The sequence below is a fragment of the Tinamus guttatus genome, unplaced genomic scaffold (genome assembly GCF_059628265.1).
Source record: "Tinamus guttatus ecotype Peru unplaced genomic scaffold, ASM5962826v1 Tinamus_guttatus_pri_ptg000563l, whole genome shotgun sequence".
In the NCBI taxonomy this organism is placed as follows: domain Eukaryota; kingdom Metazoa; phylum Chordata; class Aves; order Tinamiformes; family Tinamidae; genus Tinamus; species Tinamus guttatus.
This window is the reverse complement of record NW_028289097.1, coordinates 1,203,777-1,214,281: the sequence shown is the minus strand read 5'-3', so window position 1 is coordinate 1,214,281 and position 10,505 is coordinate 1,203,777. Positions and strand designations below refer to the sequence as shown.

At 57.3% G+C, this 10,505-nt stretch overlaps 1 protein-coding gene across 1 annotated transcript in view; it reads left to right on the top strand.

Moving 5' to 3' along the window:
- The first annotated feature begins 2,911 nt into the window (after positions 1–2,911).
- The window catches only part of KIF21B (kinesin family member 21B), a 41,764-nt gene continuing 34,170 nt past the window's right edge, over positions 2,912–10,505 (top strand). Inside the window, exon 1 of the mRNA XM_088534510.1 lies at positions 2,912–3,015. Coding sequence (XP_088390636.1) covers positions 2,978–3,015 — 38 coding nt within the window. The 5' untranslated portion in view covers positions 2,912–2,977. The remainder of the gene's footprint in view (positions 3,016–10,505) is intronic.

Below are 10,505 nucleotides of genomic sequence, written 5' to 3'. Positions count from 1 at the left end.
CTGACCACCACTGCCCTAGACCTGCTCCAGTAGCAGCCCTAGAGGTGGCCATTTCAGGGGGTGCCTGTGTTGCCTCCATCATCTTCTCATTGCTGCTGGTCTCCTAACCAGACAAAGAGCTGCACGGTCCTGGTCTCTCTCCCATCACTTGTGACATCCAGTATGTCAGCACCTCCCTAGCGCAGGCAGTCTTCATTGGGACCATGGTGGTGGCAAGTTTGGTCCTGGGATGATGCTGGGCTGCAATTAACCTCTCTGCAAGGACAGATGTTTCCCTTGAGGGTGCCAGTTAGCACTGGTGTGACAGAAGTCAATGCTGGAATGGTCTTAGAAAAGCAGCACTGGGTGAAGCGGCTGCAGGGCCAAACACAGAACTCTTCCCTCTGAAACAGCTCAACATTGGAGGGACATGACAACAGGGGTGCAAAAGGGGCTGCTCTGATCTATTTCCAAAACCAAATCCAAATCCCTTCCCCATCTTGCAGCTGAACAACCAACCACTGCCACCACGAGTGCATAAAGCCAGATGCAGCTGCACTCTTGCCTACATATAGCTCTGAGGTTGTCCCTTGTTTCCCCAGCTTGTATTTAAGAAACACAGCAACTTCTTTGGGGGAAGGGGAATAGAAGGCGTCCATGGGAATGCTAGAGGTAGCATCCATTGGTATTGCCCCCTTCATCCTCCTTCTGAGGCTGGAGGGAGGAGCAGAGGGGGAGGACAGGGAGTGCAATATGGTAAGATGGTACTTTGATCCCTCCAATTCCTGCTCATTCCCGGGGTTCCAGATGTTGGGTGGTGTTTTACTGATGTTGGTGGCATTGGCTGGCACAGAACATGTGTTGCTTCTCCATCTTAGCTGCAGCCCGGGCATCCAGCAAGAAGTAGGTGGTTTCAGGCCCCGTGGCTCTGCCTGGGGAGGGGGAGAGGACAGCTACCCTGCTCTGAGACGTACCCAAAAGAGCACGGTGATCTGGACGGGATCTGATCCAACTAGCCCAAGCAGGACCAGGAAGGAGAGTCCCAGACCTCAGAGGAGGCAGGTAGGAGGGAGGGATGTGGTTGAGATTTACCCCTCTCCATTGCCCACAAAGGGGCCTCTGGTGGGTGGTGGCCATAAGGAGTGAGCCCAGGCCCTGGTGCTGCCTCACTGAGTCTACCACATTTCCAACTTCTCTGAGACATAAAGTCATGAGGTTCCCCCGGGCCAGGATGAGTGTGAGTCTAATGTGGCTCCATGCACAGCCCCGTGGAGACCTCTCCGCTCTCGGGACTGCCCAGCTCCAACCACGCTGCAGGAAGAGCATCTTGGCCATCCCCTCATTTCCGTGCACCAGCAGCCCCACACGGTAGCAGAGGGCAGCCGGGCTCCGTCCTAGAAGAAGCTGCTCGGTAGCAACACGTTTTTAGGAGCAGACCGGGAGCTTTGCAAGATAAAAGCTCTTGCGAAATGAAAGCCAGAAACTCGGCTGTGGCCGTGTGGTCTGGCCCAGCTGCTCCGCCACTGCTGCCGAGCGGAGGGGCCAGCAGGCGGCAAACGGGCACCACGGAGCGGCTGGGCAGGGCTCAGTGTGTGTGTGTGTGTATGTGCATATATGTGTGTGTGTGGTTGTGTGTGTGCGCCTGTGTGTGCACACGCATGTGTGTGTGTGTGCATATGTGTGTGTGCATCTGTGTGTGCACATGCATGTATGTCTGTGTGTGCATGTGCTTGTGTGCACACGCACATGCTTGTGTGTGTGCATGCATGCGTGTGTTTGCACAAACATCTATGTGTGACTGTCAAATCCGTGCGACAAGTGTGCGAGTATGAGTGTGTGTATGCATGTGAACATGTGAGTGGGTGTGGGAGTGTGAGCATATATGCATGTGTGTGCGTACATGGAGATGCACATGATAGAGGAGGGTGTGTGTGCCTGCATGGGTGCTTGTGCATGTGTGTGTGAGTACACACGTGCGGGGGGCGAATGTGCATCTGTGTGTGTGTGCATGTCACACACAACCTCTACATGCACTCGCAGACCCCCCTCCCACAGGCACACGCACAGATGCACACACACACACGTTCATGTGTGTGTAAATGTGTGGAAGAGCATGTGTACGTCTTCCTGCATGTGTGTGCACGCATGTCTATGCATGTGTGTATATGTAGAGGAGAGGATACACGTGACAGAGTTGTGTGTATGTGTGTGCACAAGTGTGCATGCCTTTGTGTGCATGCACGTCTGTGCATATGTGTATACGTAAAGGAGAGGATACACATGGCAGAGTTGTATGTGTGTGCACGTGTGCATGCCTTTGTGTGTGCATGCATGTCTATGCATGTGTATATATGTAGAGGAGAGGATACACGTGACAGAGTTGTGTGTATGTGTGTGCACAAGTGTGCATGCCTTTGTGTGCATGCACGTCTGTGCATGTGTGTATATGTAAAGGAGAGGATACACATGGCAGAGTTGTATGTGTGTGCACGTGTGCATACCTTTGTGTGTGCATGCATGTCTGCGTGTGTACGCGTGCGTGTGTGCCTGTGTGTGCACCTCTGTCCACGTGTGTGCACGCGTGTCCGTGCCTGCCGCGTGCAGGTGTGCGTGACGGTCGGGTTTTGCGCATGCACGCGTGCATGCGTGTGCATGCGCGTGCACGCGGCTGCGCGTTTGCGCGTGGGGGGGGTGTGCGCGCGTGCACGTGCATGTGCCGGGGGGTGCGTGTGCACGTGCGCGCGCCCCCCCCCTCCGCGCGTGGGCGTGTCCCGCGCGGGTCCGCCCCGGCCCGGCCCCCGGTGCGGCGGCGGCGGCGGCCGTGCCCGCGCGGCGTGCGCGGCCCCAGGGCTGCGGCAGCCGCCCCCTTGCCTTCCTCCTCCTCCTCCTCCTCCTCCTCCGCGCCCTCCTCCCGCCGCCGCGGGCACCTGGAGCCTTCCTCCCCCGCCTCCTCCTCGTGGATGCTGCCGCGGCCGCGCGGGGCCGGAGCGGCGGGGCCATGGCGGCCCCGGACAGCTGTGTCAAGGTGGCGGTGAGGTGAGTCCCGGCGCGGGTGCCGGTGCCATCTCCCCGCTCAGGGGCCTCCTCCGGCTGCATCCTGGGGCGGGGGAGGGAGGCTGGATGCGCCTGCCCGGGCAGGGCTCGCTGCATCCCGGAGGTTGGGGCTCGGTGCCCATCCGAGGAGGCGGCGGGGGCGGTTGCCGGTGTCCGGGACCCGCCTCTGCCGGCGTTTAGCGGCGAAAGCGACGGGGGAAGGAGCCGCGGGCTCGGTGCTGCCCTGGGCTTCCTCCCCGGTGTCGCCTCCTCCTCCTCCTCCTCCGCGCTGCTCCGGGGCTGCCTCGGCCACCCCCGTCACCGCGGTCCCTGCGCGGCTCCCCGGCGCTCCCGCTCTGCCCGGGGCCCGGTTCCCTCCTGCAGCGTTGGGCAAGGGGCGGTGACCGGGCTGGGGACCGGGCTGGGGACCCCCTGCGTCCCTGCAGGGCCCTGGGGCCCGTTCACCTTGAGCTCTCCCTGCAGTGCTGCCCCTCGGCGCTTCATGGCTGTGTTGTGCGTGGGTTTGACACGCAGGGGTGTCAAGTACAGGCTGATTTGGAGGCGGAGAGGGGGAGGGGAAGCGGGGGGGTGGCTGCTTGTGTATGTGGTAGTGGCCAATGCGGCATCTCGGTGTCCTTTGTGCTGTCTCTGGGTTGGGAACAAAAAGCCTGCTAGATCCTGCACCCAAATGAAGGCGCTGCCAGGGGCATCTAACCTGTGTGCTGTTCTGGGGGCTGCAGGGGGAAACAGGGCCCTGATGTGGGTAGTGGCCAGTGGGGCAGATCTGTCATCGCTTTCACTCTTTGCAGGTATGAATGAACCTCGGGGCCAGATTTTGGAGGCTCTTTGTTAAGGATGTACCGAGCTGGGTGTATTCTGAGCGCAGTCACTCGAGTCTGGGAGCCCGGAGTGTCGTTTTCTTTGTTCCTCCCCGCCAAGGAAGGCGGAAGGAGGGCAAGGATAGTCCCTGGCTGGAGAGGGGGTAGCAGCTGCCAGGGAGAGTGTGTACAGCCAAAGCCCAGCAGGAAAGCGGGGTGCCCGTCTGCCACGGCCAGGCTTGTCTTGCGTGGTAGCCAGCGTGCAGAGCAGCCCGTGGCTTCCTCCGTCTCACCCCATGCCTCTGCTGAGTCAGCCCAGCTTATTCTGGGCACAAGTGAGCATGCTGCGGCCCCAGTGCTCCCTTGCAAGGTGTTGGAGGGGCGAGAGGGAAGGATTAGGCCTCCCCAAACCGCCTAGGGAGGCAACCGCCTTGGCAGATTCTAGACAGATTTACACCAATCTCCCCATCCAGCTGCTCTTCCCTTGTCTCCTGCTATGGGGCTGCAGTGGTGCCCGTGCAGGACCAGCTTTCCTGACAGATTGATGGGGTAACTCTAGGGAGCGCAAAGGGGTGCAGTGTCCCGCTGTCCACGGTCCAGAAAGGCTCTAGCATAAGGCAGGTGGGAAGGACATTGGGAATCTTCATTAATATAGGAAAGAAGGTTTGCAGGTGGCGTTGCTCTGGCTGGTCCCTGCCTGCTTGGGTAGAGCAAGAGCACAAAAGATGCTCAGTGCAGTTGGTGACGGAGGGGGAGTGGGTGTGGGGCTGCGAGCACTGCTGCATACGTGTGTGCGAGTGCCCTGAGACACCTCCCAGCGCTGCCTGTGCTTTGAGCCTTCTTATCCTGGAAGCAGGAGGTGATTTTTTTTTTTTGCCCTGCTCTGTTCAAAAGGCAGAAAATGGGAATCAGGTTCTTCAGTGTTTGCAAATCTGGGGGAGCTGCCCACGACATGACCAGGTGCCTCCTGTGGATCCAGCGGGGAGCAGAGCCGGCAAGGGGGGTGTCCGTGCCAGGACACTGACCTGGGAACCAAAGGATGCTGGAGTGGGGAGGTGGAGATTTCCTGCTGGCCAGACCCTTCCCATCCTCCATCCTGCCTTTCTTTCAGGATGGAGCCTTTTAACAAAAGACCCGACTCCAGCCTGGGAGTCCCTTTTCCCCAGGAGCTCTCGTGGGTGCTGCAGCGCTGGAGGCCTTTGTTCCAGCCCATTCCCACTTGGTGCCAGCAATGGGGTCACAGATTGTTTGTTGCAAGCGGCGTGGGAGAGGTCACGAGTGGGAGGTGACTCAAATGCGTGGGCTCCCCTCCACGGGACCACTGATTGCCGGTGTTGCAGTGGGGCTGCAGTATCCTGACGAGGACCTGGGCAGCTTCACCTCTTTCTCAGCTCCTCCTTGAAGGAGCAAGCTGTTGTCCAGCTCCATGGGCTGTTTTATTTATTTATTCATTTATGGATTGTGGCTTTGTATGCAGAAGGGATGCTCGAGCAGAAGGTGAGCTTGCAGCGTGAGGGAGGGGGATTTCAAGTGATGCAATTCAGCACCAGACAATGCAGGCAGGTTTTCAGCATTGTGCTGACAGCATCGAGCTGCTCCCGAGTGCCAGGCTGGGTGGAGAGGGCTGAGCTGCGCTCCTTCAAGGGCAAAACAGCTAAAGGTCTCAGGATTCAGACAATATGTGCGTCTTTTCTGCCCAAGCAGCCTCAGGACAGGGTGATCTTTATTCCTTCCTGCCCCAGATGGGGAAGAGAGGGAGGTTGCTCTATGTGTGCGCCCTGGGATCTCATGCCGTGGGAATGGCCAGGCATTTTGCACACCCCAGCAGCCTCTGTGCAAGCAGTGGGTTGAAACTTGCCTTCAGATTCCACCTCCCACCTCTCTCGTGCTCTGCCCAGAGCCCTGTCCTACGTGAATGTGCCATCTGTGATGTTTCTTTGGGCTGTGTCCCAGTCCCTCACAGCCCTGCTGCTGAATGAGAGCAAGGTGTGACCAGCACCCAGGACCCTGAGGAGATGCAGGGATGCTCTGGGGTAATGGAGGCTTTGGAAGGAGTTGCTGTCCGTCACTGTGGTTAAGTTGCCAGTGCTGGGATGATGTCGGAGGTGCTGCAGCCATCAGAGCTATCTGCCTTTGAGGCTCTGCTGCAGCAACAGGGGTGGCAGGGCTGTGCCAGCTACGCTCCTTCCCTTGTTTACAAAGCCCAGCCTAGGAGATTTGTTCCAAAGGCTGCTTAAAACAATAAATGTACCCAGATCCTGGGCACACCTTGCATAAATGAAGCAAAATTTGCAAAGTTCCCAGCACCTGGTGCACAAGCAGGGGCAAAACTGGGGCTGTAAATCAATCCCCTTTCTTCATCAAAGCCAGTTCCAGTACAGCCTTCTCGAGCGTTTCCAGCTAAAGGCACAGATCTGTCTTGAAGGTACATGAGAAAGGGGGACAGTCCATCCCGATCTCCCCATGATGGTGGCATGGCTGTCATTGCAAAGGGGTCTTTGCCTTGCTCTCTCCGCAGCTCTCTGCTTTTCCCGTGCAGTAACAGCAGGAGGGATCATGCTTTCCTCACACCGTAGTTTGACTCTGTTATCTACCTGCAAACCAGGTGCAGGCCTGTCCTGGAAATGCCAGGGCAAAAGCTGATCTTTGCAGGAGGCTCTTGATTCCCAGCTGGGTGTCCTGGCCTCCTGGCAGGAGGAGTCTGGAAAGATGCTGTGATGTTTCACTGGTAACTTTAAAGTGAAACTTCTCATCGTCTTCCTTCCTCTGTGGAGGGCTCCCTCTTATAAATGCTCAGGGAACAGTGTTTTGTTGGCACTGGGAGTCCAAAGGACCTGAAAGCCAAGCCACTGATCAGGGGCAAGTGGGTTTCTTTAGGCTAGGCCTGCCCACAGAGTGGAACGGCCTGTACTTGCTGCAGAACCTTCGTGAGCTGAGGGAAATGCAGGCACCTCCACTGGGGTTGACTCGAAGCAGCATTGGAAAGCTGCAGCTCATGCCCTTGTTAAATGGCCACAAACTGAAGCACCAAAAGTTCCGCATGAACTTAAGGAAAAATTTTTTAACAGTGAGGGTGCCAGAGCACTGGAACAGGCTGCCCAGAGAGGTTGTGGAGTCTCCTTCTCTGGAGATCTTCAAACCCGCTTGGACGCAGTCCTGTTCCACGTGCTTTAGGTGACCCTGCGTGTGCAGGGGTTGGACTGGATGATCTCTAGCGGTCCCTTCCAACCTTGAGCGTTCTAAATGCTTGATGCATGAAGAAGAGGGCCGGTCCTCGTTGCCCAAGGAGCACCCCTGTCTCCAAGAGGAACCCCCTGGGCTCTGGCCAAGGGCAGGACACGTCTGCCTTTGCTTGTCAGTCGGTTTTGAACCCGTCTTGCTGCATACACGATCCCTGCGTGGGTGCTTCTGGCTTTGCCACCTTAAAGTGTTTGATACCGTAAGTGGAAGTGGGGCAGAGCTGACACAAGCAATGCTGCAGCGGAATTGCGCCTTCGTGGTGGTTTTTTTTTCTCTTTCGTGCCAGTTTAACGGATTCAACCTTGAAACCACCACCAGCTTTCGTGGTGCCATGCTGAGGCCAATGCAGAGGGGAATCTTTGCACTCCACAGCCCTGAAATTTGGGGAGGCAGAGGGGGAGAAATGGATGTGACCTCTGAGCTGTGGCTGCAGCGATCCCACCAGCCCTGCAGACTTCTTGCTCGTGTCCTCCATCTAGAGACCTGTCTCCCTTTGAGCCTTGTCCGTACCCGGGTGTTGGTGGCCGCTTGCAGCTACGGCAGAGCCCGGGGTGCTGTGGCAGGAGCCAAAGGGAAGCTAAATCCTGCACCCACTCCGTCTGCGGGAGGTTTTTGCTGCGTCAGGAAGGGCCTTTTGACCAGAGGCTGTTAAACTCCTTTGGTCTTGGCTGGGGGAGGTTTGGGAGACACGTTGTTTGTGGATGTGCTCTCCCCAAGAAAGGACTTTTGGAGGGCTCGAATGCAACCTCACCTCCCCCCGAGCCGCCTGCAGCACCCACGCTCGCCTGGTGGGCTGTGGACTCAGGAAACGGAGCTGGTGAAATTGGGGAAGGAAGTTGAGTCGGATTTCAAGTTTATTTAAACTGTGCAACCTCCCTCCTCTGCTGCTCTCATAAATATTCCGGCTGAGATATCCTCTGCCCCCCGGCCCTTGCTGACAGCCTCCAAGTGTCTCCTGCTGCAGGGAGCTCCTCTCATCTCCATCCCGTTCCCCCTTGGGACGGAGCGGGACGTGGAGCTTGGCTTTGGACGGGCACAGCAGGAGCACGTGGCGCCTGCAGCCTCCCTGGGCAGGCCCCGGGATACCGGGACAAGAGCTGGTGCCTGGGCACAGGGAGCTACAGGGTTAACTGGGCTCCAGGCCCTGACGGGGGTTCTGGCATTTTCGCTCCAGGTGGTTGTGTTTGCCAGGATGGTTTATGGAACATCTGGGATTAGCCGAAGTTGTTTTCCGCAGAAGCAAGTGAGCCGAGGTGCCTCCAGCCTTTCCAAACCCGGTAGGGAGGGGTTGTCTCCACCTCCGGCAATTTTGGGAGCAGATGTGGAAGGGCCTGAGCCCAACATGTGTCGTGCTGGGTTCAGGTGCTGAATGAGAGCGTTGACCCGGGTAGGGTGGTGCAGGTAGCGATGGGGTCAGCAGGGTCCGTGCAGCTCCAAGCTCCCTTCCAGTGTGGAGGGATGGGGTGGCTCGTGGGATGCAGGCTGCATGTGGTGGCTTCACAGGGCAGAGGGGGAGATGAGACCAGCTCACCCCCACCTCTGCACTGTTTCTACCCCCAATATGTCCTCTTCCTTCTGCCTGTTCTACCCCCAATATGTCCTCTTCCTTCTGCCTGTTGTGGGGACATGCCCCAGCTCCAGTGAAATAAAAACACCCCATCCTGGTGTCACTGCAGAGCCCAACCTAGGGAAGAGAGGAGGGTTATGGGCCTTGTGCCACGTTTCTCACAAGGAAAAAGGTCTGCTGGGAATTTAACGCAGCCTGGACACATCACCCCCAGATTGAATGGGTCCAAAGGGAACATTACCCACGGGGTAATTACAGGGGGCTGTGGCTGGGTCCCCAAAGGGCTCTGTGTTGTAAGGAAGGGAACATCTCAGGGGGCTGCAAAGCTCGTGTGGGCATGCAGGGCCACGGGAAGCCCCAGGTTGTTTCCCCCCATCCTTCACCTCCATCGGGGCAACTCAGGTCTCGCAGCAGCTCCTCCCAGCTCCTGCAGTTGCATTTCACAGCTCTGCTAAACCCATTAGCGTGACTGCTGCTGCTCTTTGCATTTGCACACTCTAGCTCTCGGCTTCCGTGGCTTCAGAGAGCCTGTTTAAGTTGAGCTCTCCGCTCCATCAAGGGAAGTCACTGTCCTGGGCAGATCTTTCCCTCACCTCGCCGTGCTGGCCAGGGGAAGCCACATTCGTGACCCCAGCAGAGCAGAGAGTTCAGTCTCAAACCGGGTCACTGAGTCCAACTGTGTGGGTGAGAGAGAGTCTTTTTTTATTTTATTCTTTTTTTTTTCCTGTGCCTGGTTTCAATCAGACACACGCTTGCTGGGTTTTACAGCGGAAATGTTAAAAACGAGATGGAAACATTGATGGTGCGTGCCGGGGGGGCAGCCCCACAAGCGCAGTTTTGGTGCACGCAGGGCAGTGACGAAGTTGTGTAAACACAAAGGCAAAACCACCTTAAGTGGCTTTTGGTGCCTGCACCCAGTTGCCCATCAGCAGGGATTCAGGTACTTAGTACCACGAAGTGCTGGGGACTTTGAGGCACGGGCTCTTTTTAAGCTGCTAGAGCTGCACTGAGCCTAGTTACAGCTTTTCTGCGCAAGGAGTATTAGTTACAGCAAAGAAGTAAAATTGGGGGTAGGAGAAAATCACAGGAGATGAAGCTCTAAACAAACTTGTTAGGAATAAAACTCCTGAGCCCCTAGAGAGAAAAGGAGATACCCCCGCTGAGCCTGGTGCTAATTGAAAAGCCAGCTCTGGCCACGCAGTTGTTAAGTTGTTCCCATAGCGGGGCTGGCCTTGGTGGTCCCGCAGGGGGTATATCCTGCCAGAGGCTGTCAAAACAGCCCATGTTGTAGGTTAAACAGCATGGAGGTTTGGGGCAAAGGGAGTTACTGCCAGCCCCTGCCACCCACCTCCTTGTCCCCCTTGGTGTGACCGTGAGGAGCAGCCCTGCAGCTGGGTGCTTCCCACCCTGGTTGGGTGCTAAAGGGTTTGTGTCTTGGCTTCCAGTAGCCCTGCAGTCCTCTGCGAACTGGTCTTGTTCATGTCCAAGGAGCCAGACGTGTTTCTGTTGGTCTGGCCAGCCCGAAGGGGTGGGTTTGGGCACTGGGTCGGCCTGAGGAGGATGGTGGCACCGGCCTGACCCTCCCCAGGGGTAACAGATTTAATAAAGATCCATCTTTCCCCACTGACAGCTGGGAGCCTGCAGGCACCCAGCCCCTTCCCTGCGGAGCTGTGCAGCCTGACCTTTAGCATTGGGAACAAAGCTGCCTGTGACTGCTCCCCATGGGCTCTTTCTTCTTTTTCAGTCACAGCCTTGGGCGCAGGGGAGTGCTGGGTCCAAATGTCCAGTGTCCATGAGAGTGGAGCAGCTGCTGGGTCATGGCATGGGGTGACGGGATGCTCCGTAGTGTGTGTTGAGCTGCGTCTGCT